Genomic DNA, 21676 nt, shown 5'->3' on the forward strand with positions numbered 1-21676 from the left:
CCCTTAACCTCAGCATTTCATAATGCTATGCCTATTGTAAGCATCACTGATATTTAGTATGACCAGAAATATTTTAATACGTTTGAATTAATATTTAAATCTTGACTGAGTAACATTATATTTATTACATGCTTAGGGACTTTCCCAGGGACTAAAGAAAGGGTCTGTGATTTCTTGTGCTGTCCACAGACTGCATTAAGAATCTGTGCTTGAATGAAAACATTTATGTAACGAAGTTTAATGTGATGACCCACTGGTGCAGTGCTTCTCATTCTGTTTCTTTTCATAAATGGGATATTTTCAACATTCCCTGTTGAGCCAAACACTGCGTGACACCTTTGTGGTGACTCTGCTGCATTTGGGAACACTGGATGGTTTGCAAGGAGTGAAAATTCAACCTGTGCTACCAATTACTCCATTTTTCCACGTGTGATGCAAGACTGCAAGTGAGACTTGCCTTAGATTCTCCGTTGGCTTAATAAAATCAGAACAGGAATTCCGCATGGAACGAAGTAGTGAGTTTATTAAGAGTTCGTCCACCATCTTCACACTTTGGCACACAGCTTAAAAAGAATGAACAAAAAAGCACACAGCTAAAATCCTATTTTCTGACTACAGAACAGAAGGCACTTAACCCTCCCTGTTCCACCACTGCTGGGAATTCCAGAAGTACCAGGAGCTGGAGGTGGATGCAGAACAGATTTCAGCCTTGTTGAGTTTCCTTCCAACAGCCTCCTGACACATCTCCAACACAACCAACTCTTTTACAGCTGGGCCTTGAAGCTTTCATGATTATCAGCAGAATGGGGGCATAGAAAGGATTTTACACCATCTGGGAATTACTCAGGTGGACACAAATTTCCCAGGCAAATTCCCTCTTTTTCCTCACACAGCTTATGGATCCTCCAAAGTTGTCCCCAAACTATTCAGTGCCTTGACAATGGCACTAGATTCTCCTCATGGCTCTCACTTTTCCATATTTCTCTTTATTTTTTCCCCAGACTCAGCCGTTGTTGGTGCTTTTCATTCCCTCACGCCTGAGAGAGAGGTTTGATCAGCTCATAATCCATGCACTTGCTGAGGCAATCACGTGCCACGCTAATGATGTGCTGCTTCTTGGGATGATCCTCCTGCTTCCCGACGTACGTCAGGATCTCCAGGAGCTCTGACTCCACCAGCTTCTTCGCCAGCTCTTTGTCAGCGCAGATTAAGTTGAAAGCAATGACCAGTCCTCGGTGCTGGACCTCCATGTTGTCATGCAAGCAGAGCCTCTGCAGGATTTCAAGCCACTGGGTGGTCTGGAAGGGAAAGAGAGATCGTTAGTACTGATCTGAAGAATATCTCAGCCAAGAATATGACTTTTGCTTCCTTCAGCAGAAGGAAGAGCAATACTCATGTCACTTATGGTTATTTCATTCTTTAACTAAGGAAACCTGACTCCAAACATTTGCACCCAATTGTTCTTACACTAAAGACAGAATCTTCCACGGCACTGGCACCACATGAAACATGTTTCATGTTTAGGCTGCTGCATAGTCCCTGTGAAAAGAATCTGATCAGATTATTGACACAGCTGAGATGACCAGGACACTCCCCCACCCCAGTCTTCCTGAGCTTCCCTTTTGGCTTGATTAATCATTTTTATCTTAACGAGCTCCAGTGTCCAATTATGTGTGCAACACAACAGGGTTTAGGAGTTCTCAACCACAGCTCTTCAGATACTCAGCCATGCAAGATCTGGGTTCTCAGAGCCTACAGATCTGTGCAGGGAAGGGAGATTCTTTGGGATCACTAGGTTATCGATCAAGCTCTTCTCATTTCAGGGTGAAACAGGGTTTGGATTTCAGGTTATTTATCAAAATGGACTAAGAGCACGCACACCCAGGTCCCAGCTTCTCCAGGTTCCTCACTATCAAACTAAATTGCATCTTCCTTTTGAGAGGCATTTTCACATCTGAGCCAGGACCCTTGCAGGGTACATCCACACTGCCCACAATCAGAGTTATGCTCTTACCACTTGAGTCATCTTCGAGCAGAGTTTCTTTTGTGCTGCTGTAAGCATGGCCAGGGCTCCTGCTGCTGCAACCTGGACTTTCTCATCATCCTCACCACACAGCAAGACCACCAACTTCAGCCGGTCATTGCCGTCAGCCACAAACCGCTCTTGAACCTAAAAAAAACCCCAGAGATACCCAGAGATAACACAATTAGGGATGGCTCCTCACGGAGACAGGTGCACGCAGTAAGGCTGGAGATGCCCAGCGAGTTACCTCCTTGTTGACCACCAAGTTGCACATGCACTCTGTGGCTGCCTGTCGAAGTTGGTCGTGGTTCTCAAACATGTAGTTTTCAATATCTGACAAGGCCTTCTCTTTGATTATCTTCAACCTGTGTCAAAGAGCAGTGAAAAAACCACATTATAGGTGTGAAAAATGAGGTTCACTCTTAGTAAAATTTTAAGGAAAGTTTAATAAAAGGGACAATTAGGAGACAATAGCAAAAAGGGTGTTACAGCTTTGGCAGAAATCCAAAGGCACAACTCTACATCCAAAAGATTGTCTTTAAAAGGACATCTCTTATTGCATATTCATTACAACCATACATAATTCATAAATTCTTTGGAGTTTCTGTGTATCATCCCATCAGCCTTATCTTCCTCCTTGGCTCCATTCAGTCTCTGCTCCCTCCATAAATTCTTCTCTCTGGTTTCGGGTCTTCTCCTCTGATAAGATACTCCAGGAATGTGAAGGCTTTCTCTGCCTATCTTCTCTAAATTGACTACATAAACAATAGACATTCTATATCCTGTATTCCATTACAGAACCTAGGTAAAGTTTTCCTAACATTAAGGAACATAAAAAATCCAACACCACAATACATTCATAACAATTACGTAACATGCGAAAAGCCAACATCACAATACCATTTATAACAATAGGTCAAGAAGTAACCATCTTATCAAATATTAACTGCAGGGAAGGCCTTGAAACAAATCAGTGTCTGCAGCACTGGAGCTCATGGCATGGTTCATTCCCTGTCTAATGCAGATGAGGTTCATGTCTTGGCTGTTTTTGTAGGAAAATGTGCCACTCCCCTTTTCCTATTTCAAGAATCTTTTAGCTCTGAGACCTCTGTAGCTCTGCCAAAGGTGGCTCAAACTGGCTGGTCTTCATAGTCCAACAAGCGTTCCACTGTAATTCGCATTCACTCCTGGGGAAGAAGGAAGGTTAAAAAGCGGTAAAACTCACCTAAGTTTATCACTCCTTCCTGAAAAGTTTGTGAGACCTAACAGAGCCTCGTAGTTCTGGAGGCCATCTCTCTCTGTGTTCAGCAGGCTGACGAGGGGCCTCACCACCTCATACACCTAGAAGAGAAGGCATGTATTAGCAATTTTCACTTGCTAAAGGAAGTATCAATGCTTTTGTTTTTATTGTTATTTTTTTTTTAAGTTTACCCTCTCCCCTGGGAATGCAATATCTGGATTGGAGATAGCAGCAATTTTTGCCAGAGCGTGAGAAGCCTTTATCTTGCCAACATCCGTGCCTTCCACAGCCAGAGGTATCAAGGCCTGGAGATACACAGGAAAAAGCATTCAGTGTTCTGAGAAGATTTACAGGATTGCCTTAACAGACTAAAACAAGTTAAAAATATCCCGTAGCCCTCTGTGATGTCTTGCTTTTGTTCTCAAATAGGCACCACGCCAGAGCTTGTAGCTCACACAGTCACTCCAAGAACATCACTTCTCTGGAGCCTTGCAGAGGTGGGACTGCAGTGTCAGCGTGGCCCCAGGGGGCGACAGCTTGTGCTTTTCTGTCACCGCCCCTCACTGGAGACACACCACAGGCGCCCAGCAGATATTAACAGCACATCAGGAACTTCAAACATAAAAGTGATCACCTTCCCACCGCCTTGAGCCACAATGGTCCCCCGGTCCTTGGGGTCTTCACACAAGGCAAGAAACACCCTGCAAGGGCACAGAACACTCAGTGAAACAGCCACGCGGGACAGCAAACAGCCAACAGCCCTCATGAAAGGGGGCTGAGGTTTTGCAGGAGTGCTAGAGCCACCAGGTAAATTCCAGATGCTTAACCCAGTGCACACAGCATTCTATGAGGAAGCAGCAAATGGCACAGTTAAGAAGCTTCCAGATCTGTAAGATGAACTCTCTTCCAGTCAGAATCGATACAAAGAACTAAAAATTCAAAATGCATCCTAGCAAGGCATCCCTGTAAGCCAGCTTCAAGGTCAGAACGTGGATTTTTATGATATTGCTGAAGAAAAACTTTGGTTTAAAATCTTTCCTCCACCTCCCTTTCATCACCCCCTCTCAGGCAGAATGCACCTCCCCACAAACAAGGAGCCAGCCCAGATGACACCCCCATGGCACAGGGGCTGCCCAGCACTCCCAGCTCCTACATCAGTAGTGAAGGCACCTGGCAATGAGCTCCTTGCTCTGGTCTGTCAGAATGGCACTGTCAGCCTTCACCATGCAGGCCAAGGCAGAGACAACCCCGGCCTTCAGCAACCGCTTCACCCGCTTCACCACAAAATCCTTCTTGTCCTGAGGAGAAAACACTGGGAAAGGATTAGCCCTTAGCTGCCATTCTACCATCCAGCTACCTAACAGCCAAGCCTGGTTGGAGAGCAAAGTGATTTCAGTCTGGAGACAGGAGACCTGAAGTCTGTGACAATGGATACACCAAAGAAAGTCTTTCTGAGCAGCATCTCCAGCTGGATACAACCCACCTTTGGATGCTCCTCAGGCACGTGCTGCTTGGAGAATTTTGCCAGCTGCACCAGCTCTGGGACCAGCTCTTTGGTGTCATAGCTGTTGGTGCAGTTCACCAGTGCAGAAGCCACAGAATACAAGATACTCTTGTCGCTTGCCTGCACAGGAAAATAAAAGCTTGTGTGAGGGTGAGGAGGGCACAGCAGGAAAACAGGTCCCTCTGCGCTGCCATCATGGTGTTTTGCACTGGTGGAAATGTTCTTAGCTTTATGCCCAACTTTAAAGCCCATGGCAGGGAAAACAAAAGTTTTCATAGTCAAACAAGGTGTTGAACATCATGAGGTGCTGTCAACACCTTGATGCCTTTGGTTTTCATGCAGTTGCTGACAGTAAAGGTAGGAGCAACCTTCTTCAGAAGAGAGCAGGATGGTAACAGCCTTGAGGTGTCCCTGGGGCACAGGCAAGACTGAAGTTCTGCTGAACCACAGGTGAAGGGTCAGGGTCACAGCTCCTTCTGACTGGGCCACAGTGCAGGGCTGAAGAGCTGGGAGACCTTGATGCTACCAGAGGAATGAGGGAACAAGGAAAGAAGATAGACCTTGGCTAAATCGAACATAGCTTTCAGGGCTGGCTCATCCTCAACAAAGTCATCTTTCACATCTGCATCGAGGGTGAGGTACGAGAGCCCTTCCACAGCCCATTTCCTGGTGCGGGCATCAATGCTGGTGTTGCACAACCACCTGGAAGAGAGAAAAACACTCACATTTCTATCTTGGGAGCCAGGACTAACTTACCTAGAAAAAAGGGAGGAAAAACAGATATTGAGGCTGATTCAGGCCCAAATATGTCCTCAGGTTCTGCTGCAGCTCCTAAGACTGGGGGTGCTTCCCCTTGAGACATGACCTTCCTCCCATGGTCCAACTTGTGGGATTTAAATGCTGCTGGGAATGACAGACCAGGACAGCTACTCAGCACTGCTTTGCCTTTTCCATCCCATGAAACACGAGATGCCTGCAGGAGTGACTACCCATTCAGTCACTTCCTAACTTCATCCCACCTCCTTGGTTACTCCACCCAGCAAATTCACCTTCAGAAAGGACTTGTGCATATTCAAGGTAGCATTAATTAGGCTGTGCCACTCTGGCAAAGAGGGAGGCACCGGGTTTGGTGTCTCCCATGGGCAGTGAGGGAGGGAGAAGGTTCATCTGGATATTGAGGCAGGAGGAACATATGGCTGCTTCAGGCACAGAGGAGCTCCAGGTCCCAGTGCAGTGGCTCTGGGGGCACTGTCAGCTGGCAGGCAGCACAGGAAATGAAGGCAACATGTGGGCAAGATCTCGTGGGAGAGGAACATATTGTATTTTGCAAAGATTAGAACAGCTGAAGAAATCAGTGAAGTCACTCACTTTCGGCACTGCTTGGCTAACTTCTCAGTGGAGCCCTCAGCAAACTGCCGCAGGCCATAGTCTGTGCCTCCTGCTGAGCCCAGCTTGCAGAGACCCTGAGGAGGATGAAGAGGACATACTGGTGAGAAAGGCTCATTAATCCTCTCATGTTGCTGCCCCAAAATAGCCTAAGCCCATCTCTCATTCCCAGAATCTCCCTCCTCTCCCAAGTCCGGGATAAGGCTGCTGAGTGTGGCAGGCAATAGAGGCAAGGCTGCATCCTTACCACCAGAGCTCGGATTTTTATCTTCTCATTCTTGGTCTTCTTGTAGATCTCCTTCAGGAGCGTCACCCCGTTGGTGATGATGAAGGTGGCTCGGCTCAGCTTGGTGGAAGCATGGATGAGGGCTTCCACAGCCACCAGCTGGTCAATCTCCCTCTCAGACCCACACAGGGCAACCATCATCTCCATCACTCCCTTCATGCCAAGCAGCTTGTTGCCCAAGTCAAAGGGCCCTTGCAGAACTCCAGACACAATCTGGATAGCATGGAGTGTCTTATCCATGTCTTGTGGGTCGATTTTGCTCCTGCATGGGATAGAGGGAGTAGGGTATGGAACAGCAGTGGGGAGGAAATATCCTCCCTCAACTGCACTGCTGAATCATATTGGTGTTTGGGAGTGCAAATTTCTGCAAAGCCTGTGATCCAGCAAGATCTCAAGCAAATAGTTATCTCCCAGAGCCCCAGTTTTGAACATAAGAGGACTTCAAGTGCCTGATCTCATCCTCAAGACCCCCTGCTCCTGCCCTCTGGGCCAGCTCACCCCTGACTCACTTGATGTACTCCTCACAGATCAGCCGGTAGTTGTCCCGCTCCGGGTCGCAGCGCAGGTCGTCGTAGAGCTTATTTAGGAGGACAGAGGCAGTCAGCTGCGTGTTCTCTGTCAGTGGCAGGCAGTCAGGCATCTCAGGAATCTGGCCCACCACTTTCAGTATCTTTTTTAAGCCTGGAAACGATGGAGTAATATGGCTGTCAGAGGGGAGAGGGTCTGTGCAAAACTCAAAATACCATTCGTTACTTTTTTGCTGTGGAATAGCCAGCTTGGATGGTTTTCAAATATTTTGCAGCCTAATCACATAAGTCTTAAGCAAAAAAGACACTCAGATATTTACTGGGGAGGAGCTTCTGCTGGTGAGATTACAGGTTTGCAGAATCAGGCTTTTTTCCAGCTCTCAGAGTGAGATAAGCAAAACTGCATTAGGCCCCTGGCTGGATCTGTTATTTTTGTCAGGAAACATTAAACCTACTGACCCCCAAGGCTGGAGGCTCTGACTGAGGAAAACTCAGCCACTTTCAAGTGATTCTGGATAACTTAACCCTCCTTTTGCTGAATTATTATTAAATAAGTTCCATCAAAATGGTAACACACACATGCATTGGAATTACGACAAAAACACACAGCACACAAATTCCTCACCCTTGACCAGTTTTAGAATACACCAGTTTATGGGTCCACCAAGCTCAGCAGGTGGTCATCTCATCCTGTCTAAACCAGACAATTTATCCAAGACAAATCCTCCCAACATTAGCAAATACACTGGAGAAAACTAACCAGAGATGTTAGGCAGTCCTTTAGAAACTCAAAAATTCCTGTTCTTATACACAGTTGATTTTCTCTCAGTACTGTTTCCTGCTAACAAGTCTAACTTTGCTCCAGGCTTGCATGCACCAAGAAAAGCCAGAGAGGATTTATTTTATAGGTGGGACCAGTTCTTCAGGCATTCAGGCAAGAACACACAGCTCCACATCTCCCAAATCACAACAGGATGGCAGGGAAGGACTCACCATTGTCGATGACAAAGATGCTCCTGCTGTTGTCATGGTCTTTCAGGTCCTTCCTTGGTATGTTCTTGTTGAGGAGGTTGAGGGCTCGGTCTCGCCCTTGCCCAGACACTTTCTTACTGACCAGCATATCCAGCAAACGCGTTGTGATCATCCTCAAATCTTTCTTAGTGTCTACACAGAAGCAAAACAGTTACGAGAAGTTATCTCTGAAAGCAGGTGAGCTCAGTCAAAACCATTCAAAGCCATTGTGTGGCTGGAACAGAAATATTTAAGCTATCCATGAGGATAAGAGCTGTGTGCAGGTTGTCCTCCTGGACAGCTGAAGGGTAAAGTCCCCACTTCACCAAAGAACAAGGAATAAGGTGGAATCCCAGGAGCAGAGCCCTCCCTGCTTGGCCCACTCCTCCTGCAGGCAGAGGCAATGTAGAGCAGGTGATGTGCTGTTACCTAGCACTAGAGCCTCCTCTTTGCCGTGGTGCTCCTCCTTCCCCTGGCCCAGCAGGCAGTCGGTGATGGTCTGCAGGAGGTTGCAGACAGCCAGGGAGATTTCTTCATTGTCCACCGACATCCACATGCAAATGCTGTCGATGCCCAGGTAATGGAGAATGGCAGTGGCCTGGGCCCAGGAAGGAGAGAGCAGGACAGTGTTAGCAAAGACCTTTCCTTCCTGTGTCCTCTAGGCTCAGCTGAGACAAAGAAACTATTTTCCTCAGTGAATCCTGAATCAGTACAAGGCAGAGTTTTAATCTCCCCCCACTGCTCACGAACAACACAAACTATTGCAATTTCCCCCTCCCCAGCTGCAATAGCAGTGAAGGTCCAAGCACCCTTTCCTTACCCGAGCCTTATGTCCTGTGCACATTCCTGAAAGTGTCCTCACGGCTGCCAGGATCAGCTCAGGATTTTTGGTTTCTATCAGCTGCAGCAGCAGGTTGACCCCGTTATTCTGGAAAATCCTCTCGGCACCAGCTTCCTCCCGCCCCAGGACTATGAGGTTGTTTGCAGCCTGGGTGGGAGGCAGAAGAATCAGGGGTCAGTGGCACAGCCCAGCCTCCAGAACCTCTCCGTGCAGCTCTGGGAGATCCTGGTGGGAGCCATCTCCTGACAGATGCAGCAGATCAGCTCAGACCCCACCAGACAGTTTATCCAGGTGCATTTAGGGATCAGCTCTGCTCTGCCCAAGAACAGTGGGTCACTGTTTGGAGGGAATATCTGGAGGGTGGCAGAGGTGGACCTGAGCAGAAGCCCAGGCTGATCCCGCCTTTGGTATTTTGGGAGGTTGGGCCACCTTCCCTCGGCACAGGGGTGATGCCTTGTTGGGACATTTCCCCTCTCTCTGAGTGCAGTTCACCTCCCAGTTCCTTCCCTCATCCTCCGTCCAGGAGAGGTGGGGAAAGGAAGGCAGTGTTCTGCTCCCTGCTGCAGTCTCTGACACCAAACAGCTATTTTGCCAAGTCCAGGGCAGTTCTCACCTTTTCTCGCTTTTCTTTGTCACTGTTCTCATCCAGCAGGATCTCAAACATTTTCTGCACCCTCGAGTCCGTGGAGAACTGAATGCGCAGCTGTGCCGAGAGAGAGCACAGAGCATGAGGAGGAGGAAATCAAGGAGCAACTTTCCTTTTTCGCTTCAAGAATGCTCCCCACCCTCAAACCAAAGGCAGTTTAAGCTGAATAACAGGAGATACCATTTCTCAGCAATCAGCATCCATTACCCATTGCCACCTGGCAGAGCCAGGCCTAAAAATTAATTTCTGAGACTTCACAGTAGGGAGTGGTGCAAGGATTTCTTCACAGCATCCCTGTAAGGGTAACTGGAGCAACGTGGCAACTGCCACACCCACCCCGAAGCTGATTCAGTCCCATGCCGAGACTTTTCCAAGACACTCAGGACCAGGCTGGCCTCAGGAGGAAGCTGCCACACTTTTCAATTTAACCATTCAACACAATCCTCAGATTTACACACATCAAGTATGAACTTCCAGTTAACGGAGCCTATTTATCCCCCTGTATTGCCACAAGTTTCCAGTATGACCAACAATCCATTGATGTAACCCAGGGAAAGGATTTCCCACCTCTGGTCTGTGAACCCAGGACTGTTCCCTTGGCATTTACCTTCTCCTGGATGTTGGCCCCCAGTCGTCTCAGGGTCTCCTGGAAGTTTTTGTTGCGGGGTTCAAGGGTGGCACATTTCTGAGCATCTTTGAATGCTTGGTCCAGCTTCCCCAGTTTTTCCAGGGCTTGGCTGCGTCGGTACAAGGCTTTGATATCCGAAGCATTGATGTCAATAGCTGGGAAAGGGATCCAAAACACCAGGCATCAGAGCCTGTGCAAACTGTGGTTTGCTGTTATTAGCATCAGTCAGTGCCTGGTCAGCTCTGATCGCACCAAACTGGAACAACATCATTTGAACCTCCAGGAATTCCCTTGTGGCATCAGCACTTGGGTGTTAGTGGACATCAAGGAATAAGGCCATAGTGTCCCAAAAGCAGATGTGAGAGCAGGCTGAGCGAGTGTACCTAGCTCTCCTCATAACAGCCCCCTCCTTACCTCTAGATGCATCCGAGGCTGCCTTGGCATATTCCTCCTGTTGAACCAGAAAGGAGAGATTTGTTAGCCATGGAATAGCATGTCCCCATTCCTGATGGACACTGGAACCTCTCTGTTCCCATTTCCCCATGGGACACCCCAGTGAAGCTCCAGCACAAGCCCAGAACATGTCATTTCAGACCAGCTGGAAACACCCTATTCAATAAACAGACAAACCACCCAGTCCACAGCCAGTGAGTGCCCTTGGCTGCCTTCCTGCTCCTCTCCCCCTGAGCACTGCCCAGGCAAGGGGAGCTCTTCTCACCTTTTTGAGGAAACAGGCTGCCCTGTTCCTGTACAGCACCGCCTGCAGCGCCTTGTCCTTGTTGAGCTTTATGGCTTGAGTGTAGCTTTGAAGGGCTTTCTCGTAGTCACTGGCCTGAAAATATTTATTGCCCTCCTCTTTCAGCTGGGTGGGATCCTCCATCTGGAGAGCTTGAAGGAAAAACATCAATCTGTGTCCCATTTTCAACTGCCTCAGTCGCCTGCCTACTCCCCCAAGCTGAGTTCCACCATGAGACTGACATATAATTAACACATATTAATAAAAGTAGCTTACCAGACTGAAGAGTTTTGAAAATGAAGACCTAAACTGCTCTTCAAGGCTGTGGCTTCTCAGAAGCTTTTCCCACCAATGTAGATCCTTAGGAGTCAATTTAAAAAAGAAAAAGAAAAACAACAACAAAAAAAGGAATTAAAGAAATCTGCCAGCACTACAGAGAGTCTGTGTGGCTCAGGAAAGAGCTCACTTCCCACTCCACATTTGGGCAGGACCTGGCAGCTCCTGCTGCCTGTCAGTGTCACCTGTCACCACAGCCTGTCCCCTCCTTGTCCCCTCGTGCTTTATACGCCTGGGGACGGCTGGAAGCCAGGGCCAGCTCAGGGGGCACCTGGCTGCAAGCAGGCAGCACCCCTCTGCAGCAGGAGGGAATCCTCTCCCACCTGCCAGGCAAATCCCAGCTTCCCTCTGCCTGCAGAGCTGCACAGGGTGTGGGGAGCAGGAAGCGGGGGTTCATGCCAAAATAGCCCACGGCTGGGATGGCTGACCCCTGTCACAGTGCTCAGACCCTTTTCCCTTTCCATTTAGGGAAGCATGAGACAGCTGAGCTTCAGGGACAAGTGGCCCCAGGCCAGCAGCTGCAGCAGTGCCCAGCACCTTCCAGAATTCCCTGGGATGGAAAGCTGACTGACAGCCAGCGCTGCCTCCTCCTCCTTGCAGGGCCTGCGGGAGCCCATCCCGCTGGACATCTCACCCATGTCTGGCACTGCCACTGGCCCCACACGTGGTCATTCAGCAACACAGTGACATTGACTAACACAGAGGTCTGGACTGGAACATACTGGAACTGTGTGATGAGTGGCTCAGTTTGAGTGACACCAGTAGACAGAGTAGCACTGAGCTCTAAGAGAACTGATCCTTTCAATCTCCCCTCTTTCCCAGGGGTCACGATGAAGGAATTCTGCTTTGTGACTTATCTCCCCCCAAACACAGGCCTTGCCTTCCCCAGGGTACCTACCAGCATGCCAGCTATAAAGCAAAGGGGGGAACTGGCAGGATGGGGAAATGACTGAGGAGAGCATGGGCTGACCAAGACACTGCCAGGAGGAAAAATATCATTGTCTTTAATTCTGTGATCTGTGTTGTGGCTTGTGGCTCTTATGCAGCAGGGGTTGGCACAGGACTGCCCTGCCCATGTCTCCTGTTTGACTGGCACCAGCAGCATTGCCTGGTCCCTGGCATTTGGGCAGGAGGTGATTCCAAAGCCATTTGCTAATCCCTTCACAGCACATCATCAGCACCACAGCTGCAGGCAGCTTCATCAAGCGCAGCTCCCACACCTTCACCTGTTTGGGAATAGCTCCAAGGTACAAGGACAACAGCTGTGGAAAGTGCAAGATGCCACCCCTGCTTTGGGTAGCCTCAGTGCAGTGGCTTTTCCAGCATTCATTTGGATTAACACACCAGAACCCCCTTCCCACATGGTTTTAGGTACTGGGGAAGGCTCAGCTGGCTTCATTTCAGTAGTCCTGGGATATAGCAGTGCCTTTCTCACGTCAGGCAGAATGAAGCCACACTGTCACAAAGCGGCAGCACTGCAGGTAAACTCAGTTACAAAATCAAAGGGTGTTGGGTGCTGCTGATGCTCAAGGCAGAGCTGAGAGGGCAGGGCAGGGCAGGCTCAGCAGTGAGTGCCGAGAGCCCTCTTCAGGCCTCGGCTGGGAAAGAAATACAGAATAATAATTAATACCCCAAAAATAGCTTTTCCAGGAGAAATTCAAGCCCCCAGTACAGCCAAGGAGGGGCACAAGGCTCCCCACACCTGTAGGACAGCAGAGCCCCTCAGCCCTCCGTGCAGCTCCATTTCCCCACCGCTGGCTGGTGAGCCTGGACAAACCCATCCCTCGGAGCGTCACAGATGCCGGGATGGTTTGGGTGGGAAGGGAGCTCAGCGCTGTGCTAATCCCGGCGGAGGGGCTGGGGAAGGGAAAGCCGAGCGGGCTGGGAGCGACGGGCCGGGGAGCGGTGCGGGCCCTTCCGCCGGCGGCAGGAAGCAGGAAGAGAGCGGGCAGCGACCGCGGGCCCCGGCCGGGGCTGCGGGGGAGCCCGCGGCGGGGCGGAACCGGCGTGGGGCTCTGCCGGAGGTGGCTCGGCTTGGGGAATGTCCCTGCCCGGGGATGGGGTCCAGCCGCCCGCTGTGCTGCCCCAGCCGCAGCGATGCCCCCGTGCCCCCCGTGCAGCATTTTGGGCTGTTTGGCCCCAAAGGGGAATTAAACACCCACCGTAACCACCCATCCCAGACACAGCTTGGGTGGCTTCTCCCCTGCTCCAGGGGCAGGCACCATGCATGGCTCAGTGTTGGACCTGGCAGGGCAGGGTCGAGGGTTGGAGTTGATGATCTTAGATATCTTTTCCAACCTCAATGATTCTATGAATTCCACCCTCCCATCTCCTTTGCAGGTCTCTGCTCTTCTCCCACGCTGTGGACATGGTGGTCCTGCGGGCTGGGCTCTGCCCTGGTCTCACTGAAGACATGATCCAGCTTCTCAGAGCCAATGGCATCAAGACAGGTAATGGGCTGGCATCAGGGTCTCGGGTTGGGGAATATCATGCCCTCTGCACTTGGTGGACCTGTATCATCCCAAATCCTGGGAGGATGGTGGTGGTTGAATATCCTTCCATGTCCTCCTTGCTGGATGTCTTCTGGGTCCTCCTGGGTGGATGCAGTGAGTCAGGACTTCTCCACAGGAGCAGAAGAGTGTAAGGACATGATAGAGATCCCTGCAGAGGCTTGTTGAGGATTGATCAATTATGGCTTTTGTTATGGTATTTCAGGAGGGTTTGTGCAGTTTTCCTTCTGAAAAATGCCCAACTTCCTGGAATGCTGCACCCCAGGCACCTCCTGCCCTTAGAGGGGAAGGAAAAGGTGCTGGGCTTCTCTTGAGCAAAACAAGGAAAATGTTTACCAGCTTCTTTCCCTGCTCTGTTTTGCAAGAAACAATTTGTTTTGTGATGGGGCCATCTCAGAGGAAAAACTCTTCCACTTGCAGTGTTGACAGAGGGCACAGACACTTTGCCTGTTGGTGCAGGTTTTGTCCAAGCTGGTTGTCTTCTGGTGTTTGTGGTCTGATCAGGCTCAGCTTCCAACCTCTAGTCCTTCATGTTATTTGCAGTGGTGGACTTTGTGTCTTCAGACCTGGAGGATGTTGCCCAGAAGTGTTCCCTGTCTTACAAGGTAAAAGGGACTACTCCTAAGTCCTGGTACATTAACCAGGGAGCTCAAAGCTGTTTGGCTCATGGACAAGGATGGGCTTATCTGGGGGGACCTTCTGCAGCAGATACTGGCCCTGGACTTGCTCAGTCCCGTTTCCAGACATCCCTCTTCCCCCAGGCACTGGTTGCAGTCAGACGTGTGCTCCTGGCCCAGTTCTCTGCCTTCCCTGCCAACGGAGCAGACCTCTATGAGGAGCTCAAGAGCTCCACTGCCATCCTGCCCACTGGCAGCCCAAGGTGGGTGCATCTCCCACCAGCTCTGCTCGGGGCTGGGCTTGCTGCACAAGGCTGTGGTTGCCAGCACAGGCTTTGAATTTCAGTCTCCAAGCCATCCCCATGCACTTGTCTGCATTTGGGAAGGGGACTTGAGGCACAAATATCTGGGGAGTGCTGCCTCCCGGTGCCCCTGCCATTCTGGCTGAAGGGGTGTTGATAATCCCACCTTGTGTCCATCCCAAAGCCTGGACCAGCTGCTGGACTCGGGGCTGTACACGGGGGAAGTGACGGAGCTCATGGGAGCACCGGGCAGCGGGAAGACACAGGTGAGTGGGGTGGAGGGCAGGGGAGAGGACAGGTAGGGTGAAGATGGTGCCATCAGACACGTGAAGCAGAGGGACATGTCACACCCCGTCCCTGTTCCCCCAGGTGTGCCTGGGCATTGCAGCCAGTGTGTCTCTGGGCCTCAAGCAGCACGTCCTGTTTCTCGACTCCACGGGGGGTTTCACTGCCTCCCGTCTCTACCAGATGCTCCGAGCCCAGACAGAGGATGAGGAAGAGCAGGCAAGTTCCCCTGGAGCTGGTCCCTCTGCTCTCTAAAACTCACTTTGCTCTTGTCTGCAGAAAACCCCAGAGATGATTTGTCTTTCCAGCTCTGCCTTTGTCCCCTTTTTTGGGTCCAGACTCTTCCTTCCATGGCTCGGTGGGTGCCATGCTCAGGACAGACACTGCCCTTTGTTGTTTTTCTCGGGAGAAGGGAGGGACTTACTGGACTTGCAGGACTTCGCTCCCTGAGCTCAATCCATGTTGCTTGTTCCATCAGTGCGATAGGGACTTAATTAATGTGTTAATGGGGTGGAGGCAAATGTGGAAGAGTAAGGGTCTCTGGCTCCATGGCATGGTGTGAATGCAGAGAGCTGGTGGCAGCTGGGGCAGGAGGAATAGGACAAGTCCTGGGGAGACTGAGGCTGTGTTTTGTGCCGCAGCTGGAGGCTCTGCAGCGGATCCAGGTGGTCCGTGTGTTCAGCATCTATGAGCTGCTGAGTGCCTTGCAGGAGCTGCGGGATCGCCTCTCCCAGCAGGTAGGAGCAAGGCTCTGGGCCTCTCTCCCTTCCCCAGAGCTGCAGGGAGGGCAGCAGAGCTTGTGTGCCTGACAAGTGACTCCAGACTGCCTCATCCTGGGGGCATTGGAGCCTCTGTGCAGCTCACAGCCTCCAAAACTGCTGGATTTATTACTCCACATTGCACATGGTGCCTCCTTGCAGGTCGTGAGCTCCATGGGACCTCTCAAGATGATGGTGCTGGACTCGGTGTCGGCTGTGATTTACCCTCTGCTGGGTGGCAGGCAGTCAGAGGGTGAGCTGTGCCACTGTGTGTGCCAGGAGGCTGCAGAGCTCTCTGCTCGTCCTGAAGAGCCTCTTCCACCCATGTGTGCTGTGCTTGGAGTGGGGCTGGGGCAGGACAGATGTGGATGTGGATGTGACTGCTCCCAGCTTTTCCTTTGGGGCTGGATAAAAGGGGGCTCTGTTTGCAGTGTTAGCAGCAAACACTCCAGCTGGCTGTGGCCATGCACGTTCATGGCAGTGGCCTGAAACCCATCCAGGGGAGGCACTGAACTCCTTGCCCATACATGAAAACTTCTTACAGTGTCACAAATACAGCATGGTTGCTGGCACAGTTTGCAGAACTCTTTCTGCCAGAAAGGACCATAAATCAGAAGTGAGGATACCAAGGAGCTCCCTCAAGCACCTTCCAGAGGGTCTTGCACAGCTGGGTGGCAGCCAGTGCTATCACAGGAGGTCCCCTCACAGCCATGGGCTGTAGGAAATGAAGCTGTGAGCTGGAGAGATGGGTCCTGTACCTGCTAAATCAACCTGGCTAGCTTTGTCTGGAGCTTCTGGTGCTTCTGTAGGGTTTTTTGACCTTGGGCCATCTAAGATAGGACAGGCTGAGGAATGGTCCAGTGCAGGTGTCCATGAACACGAGCGCTGGCACTGAATCCAGTGCTCCTGCAAATCCAGATGTCAGCTGCTTCCAAGATGCACTTTGGGGGCTGATCCCCAGAGAGCCAAATGCTTTGTCCTGCTCCAGGTTTGGCCCTCATGATGCAGCTCTCCAGGGAGCTGAAGACCCTGGCCAGGGAGTTCAGCCTTGCTGTTGTGGTGAGTGTTGCTGGGCTTTGTCCTTCATGTGCTGGTGTGTGGCGAGGAGCCATGGGGAGGCTGTGGAGCCTGTGGGAGAGGGGACCCCACTCTCAGCTAAGCCTGAACCCCACAGTGCCCTGCTCCCTGACATCTCTGCAGCCTGCAGATGTCTTGTTCTGAGCATGGGGCAAGACCTGGGCTGATGTGCTGCCTCCTGCTCTTGCTGTCCTCATCCAGCACGGCATTGAGCAAGGCAGAGTTAAGTACAGGCAGATGGAAAGGCTGGTTGTGTTTATTTTTGATAAAACACTGTTCATTTAAGGGGCTGGCTAGCTTCCTGGGTAACCTTTCAGTCACCTTGCAGGAACTGCAGGGCATTGCATCATCCCACAGGAGCTGGAAAGGGCCCTGCTCGAGCCTTCCCCAGCTCTTGGCCAAGCAATTGCATTTACCAATGCACCCAGACGGGTGGGTGGGACCACAATTAATGTGTCTGAACTGGGAAGGCCACACCAGAAGATGGTGGGCTGCTGAGCCTGGCACTGGAAGGTGTCGAGACAGTCCTGCCCTTCATTCTGATGAAATGACAAGGACAGCATGTCTGGAAGGACACTTGGAGGCCCCAAGTTAAACTTTGTGGTGACCTCAGCACCAGAAGTGATGCAGCTTGCAGATATGAGTGAGCTCCCTGAGTACTGTCTGGGGCAATTACCCGGGCTGTGTTTACAGCGGGTGGCAGAGGAGCTGAAGGAGGGCTCAGGATGGAGAAGGAAAAACCTTCCTAGAAGTAGCAGCCTGGCCAGGATTTCCTGGTGACCTCCAGCGTTCCATTACACCGAGTGGCACTGCTTTTCCTGGGCACTGATAAATCTGTTTGTGCTGCAGGTGACCAACCAGGTGACAAGGGACAGCAGCACTGGCCCACTGAAGCCAGCCCTTGGCCGCTCCTGGAGTTTCGTGCCCAGCACCCGGGTGCTGCTGGAGAGCAAAGAAGCCACCTGGGAGAAAGCCACCACACAGCGTGTTGCTTCCCTGGCAAAGTCACCCCGGCAGGTGAGGCTCCCTGGATCCATCCCTTGGGAATGCAGGAGCAGCTGTGGGACTTGGCCCTGGCTCCTGTGGAAGTGGGGCAGGACCCAGCCTTGCTGGCTGAGCCCTGGCAGTGGGAGAGGAGCTTGTGCAGCCTGGCTGGATGCTGCAGAAGAGAAGAGCATCTGTTTCCAATAGCCTGGGCTGGTATTTAAAGGCAGGATAAGTGAGTGGCAGCACTTCCAGTCCAGGTCACTGTATTCCTGATGTTGGTCTCACTCTCCTGATGGTGTGTGGGCAGTGAGAATCCCGTGGAAATGGCTCTGACACCTTCAAAGGTGACTTCAGCTTGAGCACTGCCTGAACCTCCTGGCTCTGAGCCTGCTCTGCTGCTTGATCCAAACAAATTTGGGTATGGTGGTGTGCTGGGCAGCGAAATGCATCCTGGATGTGCTAAATAATGGTGTGTCTGGGGATGCCTGAGAGCAAGATGTTCTTTCCTTGCTAAATTGCATTGCCTGTTTCTATCTCTGCATTCAGCAGACCCAGTTAAAACAGGGGCACCAGCAGAAGGAAATCCTCAGGGCAATGTAACTGGGATTTTTGGCTCTGAGACAGGTGATGGAGGGATGCAGAGTCCAAGCAGTGTGAGGATAAGCTTTGCTCTGTTCCTCCTTCAGCCGACAGGGATACAGGTGGAGCTGGACATCGGAAACGGTGACGTGTTGGAACCGAGCCCGGTGACACCCACACAGGGACTCTGATGGGATGGAAAAGCAAATGTCACAAGGTTCAAGAGAGCTGCACAAAAGCAGGCAAGCACTGAAGGTTTTACAAACTGACTCTGAGACTCCTGCAGGCCTGCGAAGGACCAACATAAAAAAATCTCTTGTTATTCTACCCTGTGGAAAAACTGAGTCTGGGGTTCCCTGGAGACCTCCCTGTCCAGAAGATGCTGCCTGCAGTGCCTGGGCTGTGAGGGCAGCAGGACAGCCAGGTCCTGCACTCTGCTGCAGGCTTGCCTTCACCCCCCAGAGCCAGCCCTCTCCTCAGGTGTTGTTTGGGACCAGCTGCATTGTCCCTGCACAACCCCACAGCTCCCCAGTCTGGTTTTGTTCCCCCCGTGGCTCGCTGCCCTGTGGTCCTGGAGTTCTGATCATCCTCGGGCCCACAGTGGGCTTGGTTCAGAAATAAAAGAAAAAAAAAAGCTGTTGCACATTGCTGTGGTTGTTGAGAGCTGGAATTCAATTAATGACAGCTGCTCTGATCTTAATTAGAATGTTGAGCTTTAGTCCCCAGCAGGACTGGGGTGGGACAGGCTGCTGATGAGCTGGGGCATAATGAGATGCTTGATCTTCTCTTCTCCCCAGAGTAACACCAGGCCCTGTGGGGACCTGCTGGTGTTTTTGGGGCACAGCTGGGCTGTGTAAAGACTTGCTGATAACTGATGAAGGTTCTGATCTGCATCAGCTGAGGCAGATGGGTCCTGGCTGGTACCAGCTGGCCCTGCTTGATGCTCAAGGACCTATTCAATTGCATGTGGTGATGTTTAAAATAATCTTTGCATGCTCTGCTGCTTTTTAGCTGCTCTTGCCTGCTCTTGGCAACCTCCTGAGGAGAGGGGAGGCTTGGATGTGGTGTTTCCTCTTGATCCCAGATGTCTTAGACACCCTCATCCTCAGCATAAGAGACCTCCTTGGCAGGTGAGCCGAGCCATGGCTTGCACTTCAAGGCATCTGACAGAGAATTTGGGAGCTCGGACTAATCAGAGCGTGCTCATTAAACTAATTATGCAGCAGCACAGCTCCTGGAGCCCTCTAAGGCTGTGCTTGGCACATTAAATACATAATTTTTACTGAAAACTTTTTAAAGTTGTGGATTTTTTTGTGTTTCTGGGCTCTCCGAGCTCAGGAGGGGAGGTGTGGCTCTGGGGATTGCAGCCTGGATGGAGGGGGTGAGGAGGAAGAGGATGGTTTTCCTGTCTGCTGGAGACCTGTGCTGATGTAACCAGAAATTTACCTTATTAGCTAATTTCTTGTTAATTAATTCCTTATTAGCTCCTCTCTTGGAGCTGTGGATAAAGAGCTGGTACACACAAATTTCAGTTACGAATTTATCTCTCTGCCTCAGGTTCTGTAGGGGAAGCAAAGCTCTTGTGGGGGAGTGTGGAGCAGGGAAGAGCCAAATAGAAACCTCTGGGGTTATATTTGAGCCAAGAGGTCTTTCCAGATGTTTCCTTCCCCTAACCAGCAGGATGAGAGGAGGAACAACCTGCTTTGAACCCTCATTAGAGTCAGCATGAGACCAACCATGTGTGCATCTTCCCTGTGATTCCCTAAGAAATTACAAGAAATTCCACTCTTGCACTCAGTCACCACGGAGTCACGGGGTGGTGATTCAGCAGGCACACTGCCAGTCTGCCAGGAAAGGTGATGGTGGGAAGTCTGGGCTCCTCCAAAGCTTCCCATCCCAGCTTCCATTGGCATAGCCATGACTGGGGGGGATTTTCTCTCCTTGGTATTCAGCTAATTGCAGCTGTGGGAGTTTTTTGCCTTTTGGGAAACATCTGGGTAGGTTGGGGAGGGTGGTGTGATTTGGGGTCTGGCTGGGTTTCCTGTGGCAGCTCCTCTGCTCCCAGGTGTGCTCCGAGGTCACAGTGGTGTCCTGAATTTCTGGCTGTGTTGCTGCAGGGAAGGTGTCACTGTGGGTGCTGGTTATTGCACAGTGTGGGGACAGCAGGAGGGTTCAGGTCATGGGAATCTATTACCCCATCTGGAAAAACCTGACTTCCTGCTCAAGCTCATTTGCCCTAAATTTGCATGGTAAAATCAGGCTTAAAAGAGTTTCTGATCTAAATATCCTCATCCAGCCTTTCCCCTTCATGCTCAGACAGGCACTCCTGCAGCTCTGTAACGCAGAGCTCAGGATGTCCTTTTCCCCTGCCTCTTCCCCATGCCCAAAACAGCTGGAAAACTCCTGGAAATGCTTGGAGCAGGGCAGTGAAACCCATCCCAGGGCAGACAGGGCACATCTCACTCCAAGCAGCAGGGATGCCTTTTGGCACTTAGGGCTTATTTGCCCTTTGATAAGTATAAAATACACATATAGATGTGTGTATATATGTATAGGGATGTGTGTCTGTCTCTGTATCTCGGGATGAGAGAACCAGAGTCTCAGGCTGTGCCAGGGGAGGTTCAGGCTGGACATCAGGAGGAAGAAAGGGTGATCAAACATTGGAATGGGCTGCTCAGGGCGGTGGTGAAGTCACCATCCGTGGGGCGTTCAAGGAAAGACTGGACGTGGCACTCAGTGCTCTGGTCTGCTTGATGAGGTGTTTTCCATCCTGACTGATTCTGTGATCTCTCCGTGTATGTTCACTTCCCGTACAATGCTGATAAGCCCCGTGAACACCCAAGAGACTCCCCCAGCGCACAGAGGACCCCGCAGTGTCCCCTCCTCTTCCCACCTGCCCGCGGCGGGTCTCGAACCCGCGCTCCTCGGAGCCGCTGAGGGCGCCGCTGAGTCCTCCTGGCCGCCAGGGGGCAGTGCGGCACCACCCGGCGCCCCTGGGGCCGCTCCGGCCGCCCGGCCCCGCGGGCAGTTGCCATAGCGCCGCCGCCGCCGAGCGCAGGCATTGGGACGGGACCGCCCGCTCCAGGCCTGCCGGCCCCGCCGCCACCCGGGACGCGGCTCCTCAGGGGGAAGGTGAGGCGGCTGGGGCCCTGCTGGTGTTGGAGGGGCTGTGGGGCACTGAAGGGGCTGCCAGGTGTGAGGGGTATGTGGGGCTGTGAGGCCTGGGAGGGGCTGAGAGGGTAGGGGGGCTGCCGTGTTTGGGGGGGTTTGGGTGTGTGTGAAGCTTCAGGGAGGCTGACGGGGTTTTGGCGGGTGGAGCACTGAGGGAGCTGCCAGGTTTGGGGAGTGTGGAGCATTGGGGTACAGAGGGGGCTGGCAGGTTTGGGGACGTGTTTGA

The 21676-nt window shown here is 51.5% G+C and overlaps 3 protein-coding genes across 8 annotated transcripts in view; 2 read left to right on the forward strand and 1 right to left on the reverse strand.

Annotated features, from left to right (window-relative positions):
• Positions 1-496: 496 nt before the first annotated feature.
• UNC45B (unc-45 myosin chaperone B) lies at positions 497-11540 on the reverse strand. Of its 2 annotated transcripts, XM_042026042.1 has the most exons (21): positions 11350-11540; positions 11105-11188; positions 10811-10980; positions 10507-10543; positions 10072-10247; positions 9432-9521; positions 8798-8965; positions 8407-8575; positions 7960-8130; positions 6949-7120; positions 6401-6701; positions 6136-6230; positions 5328-5469; positions 4747-4887; positions 4434-4561; positions 3898-3964; positions 3455-3568; positions 3249-3364; positions 2271-2388; positions 2015-2170; positions 497-1298 (listed from the first exon to the last, which is right to left on the reverse strand). In XM_042026042.1, exons 3-21 carry the CDS (start codon positions 10970-10972, stop codon positions 1032-1034), a joined length of 2790 nt encoding a protein of 929 aa, XP_041881976.1. In that variant the 5' UTR covers positions 10973-10980; positions 11105-11188; positions 11350-11540; the 3' UTR covers positions 497-1031. The 2 variants fall into 2 exon arrangements, with proteins under 2 accessions (XP_041881976.1, XP_041881975.1); XM_042026041.1 differs by having other exon boundaries at positions 11105-11540.
• Positions 11541-12809: 1269 nt separating this feature from the next.
• RAD51D (RAD51 paralog D) lies at positions 12810-18922 on the forward strand. Of its 3 annotated transcripts, none has more exons than XM_042026044.1 (11): positions 12810-12925; positions 13505-13614; positions 14218-14279; positions 14436-14554; positions 14778-14859; positions 14963-15097; positions 15520-15615; positions 15799-15889; positions 16625-16695; positions 17563-17730; positions 18387-18922. In XM_042026044.1, exons 2-11 carry the CDS (start codon positions 13533-13535, stop codon positions 18468-18470), a joined length of 990 nt encoding a protein of 329 aa, XP_041881978.1. In that variant the 5' UTR covers positions 12810-12925; positions 13505-13532; the 3' UTR covers positions 18471-18922. The 3 variants fall into 3 exon arrangements, with proteins under 3 accessions (XP_041881978.1, XP_041881977.1, XP_041881979.1); XM_042026043.1 differs by lacking the exon at positions 12810-12925 and adding an exon at positions 13083-13188; XM_042026045.1 differs by lacking the exons at positions 12810-12925; positions 14436-14554 and having other exon boundaries at positions 13195-13614.
• Positions 18923-21318: 2396 nt separating this feature from the next.
• Positions 21319-21676, forward strand: part of RFFL (ring finger and FYVE like domain containing E3 ubiquitin protein ligase) — a 30959-nt gene continuing 30601 nt past the window's right edge. For 2 of the 3 annotated variants that reach the window (XM_042026054.1, XM_042026050.1), the window contains exon 1: positions 21325-21411. The gene's annotated coding sequence lies outside the window, so the exon portion shown is untranslated. Of the gene's footprint in view, positions 21412-21676 lie in introns of all 3 variants that reach the window. The other variant, XM_042026057.1, reaches the window with a different exon arrangement.

Source organism: Corvus kubaryi, unplaced genomic scaffold, assembly GCF_017639235.1.
Source record: "Corvus kubaryi isolate FWS band 111438036 unplaced genomic scaffold, C.kubaryi_AGA036_p1.0 37284, whole genome shotgun sequence".
Taxonomy (NCBI): Eukaryota; Metazoa; Chordata; class Aves; order Passeriformes; family Corvidae; genus Corvus; species Corvus kubaryi.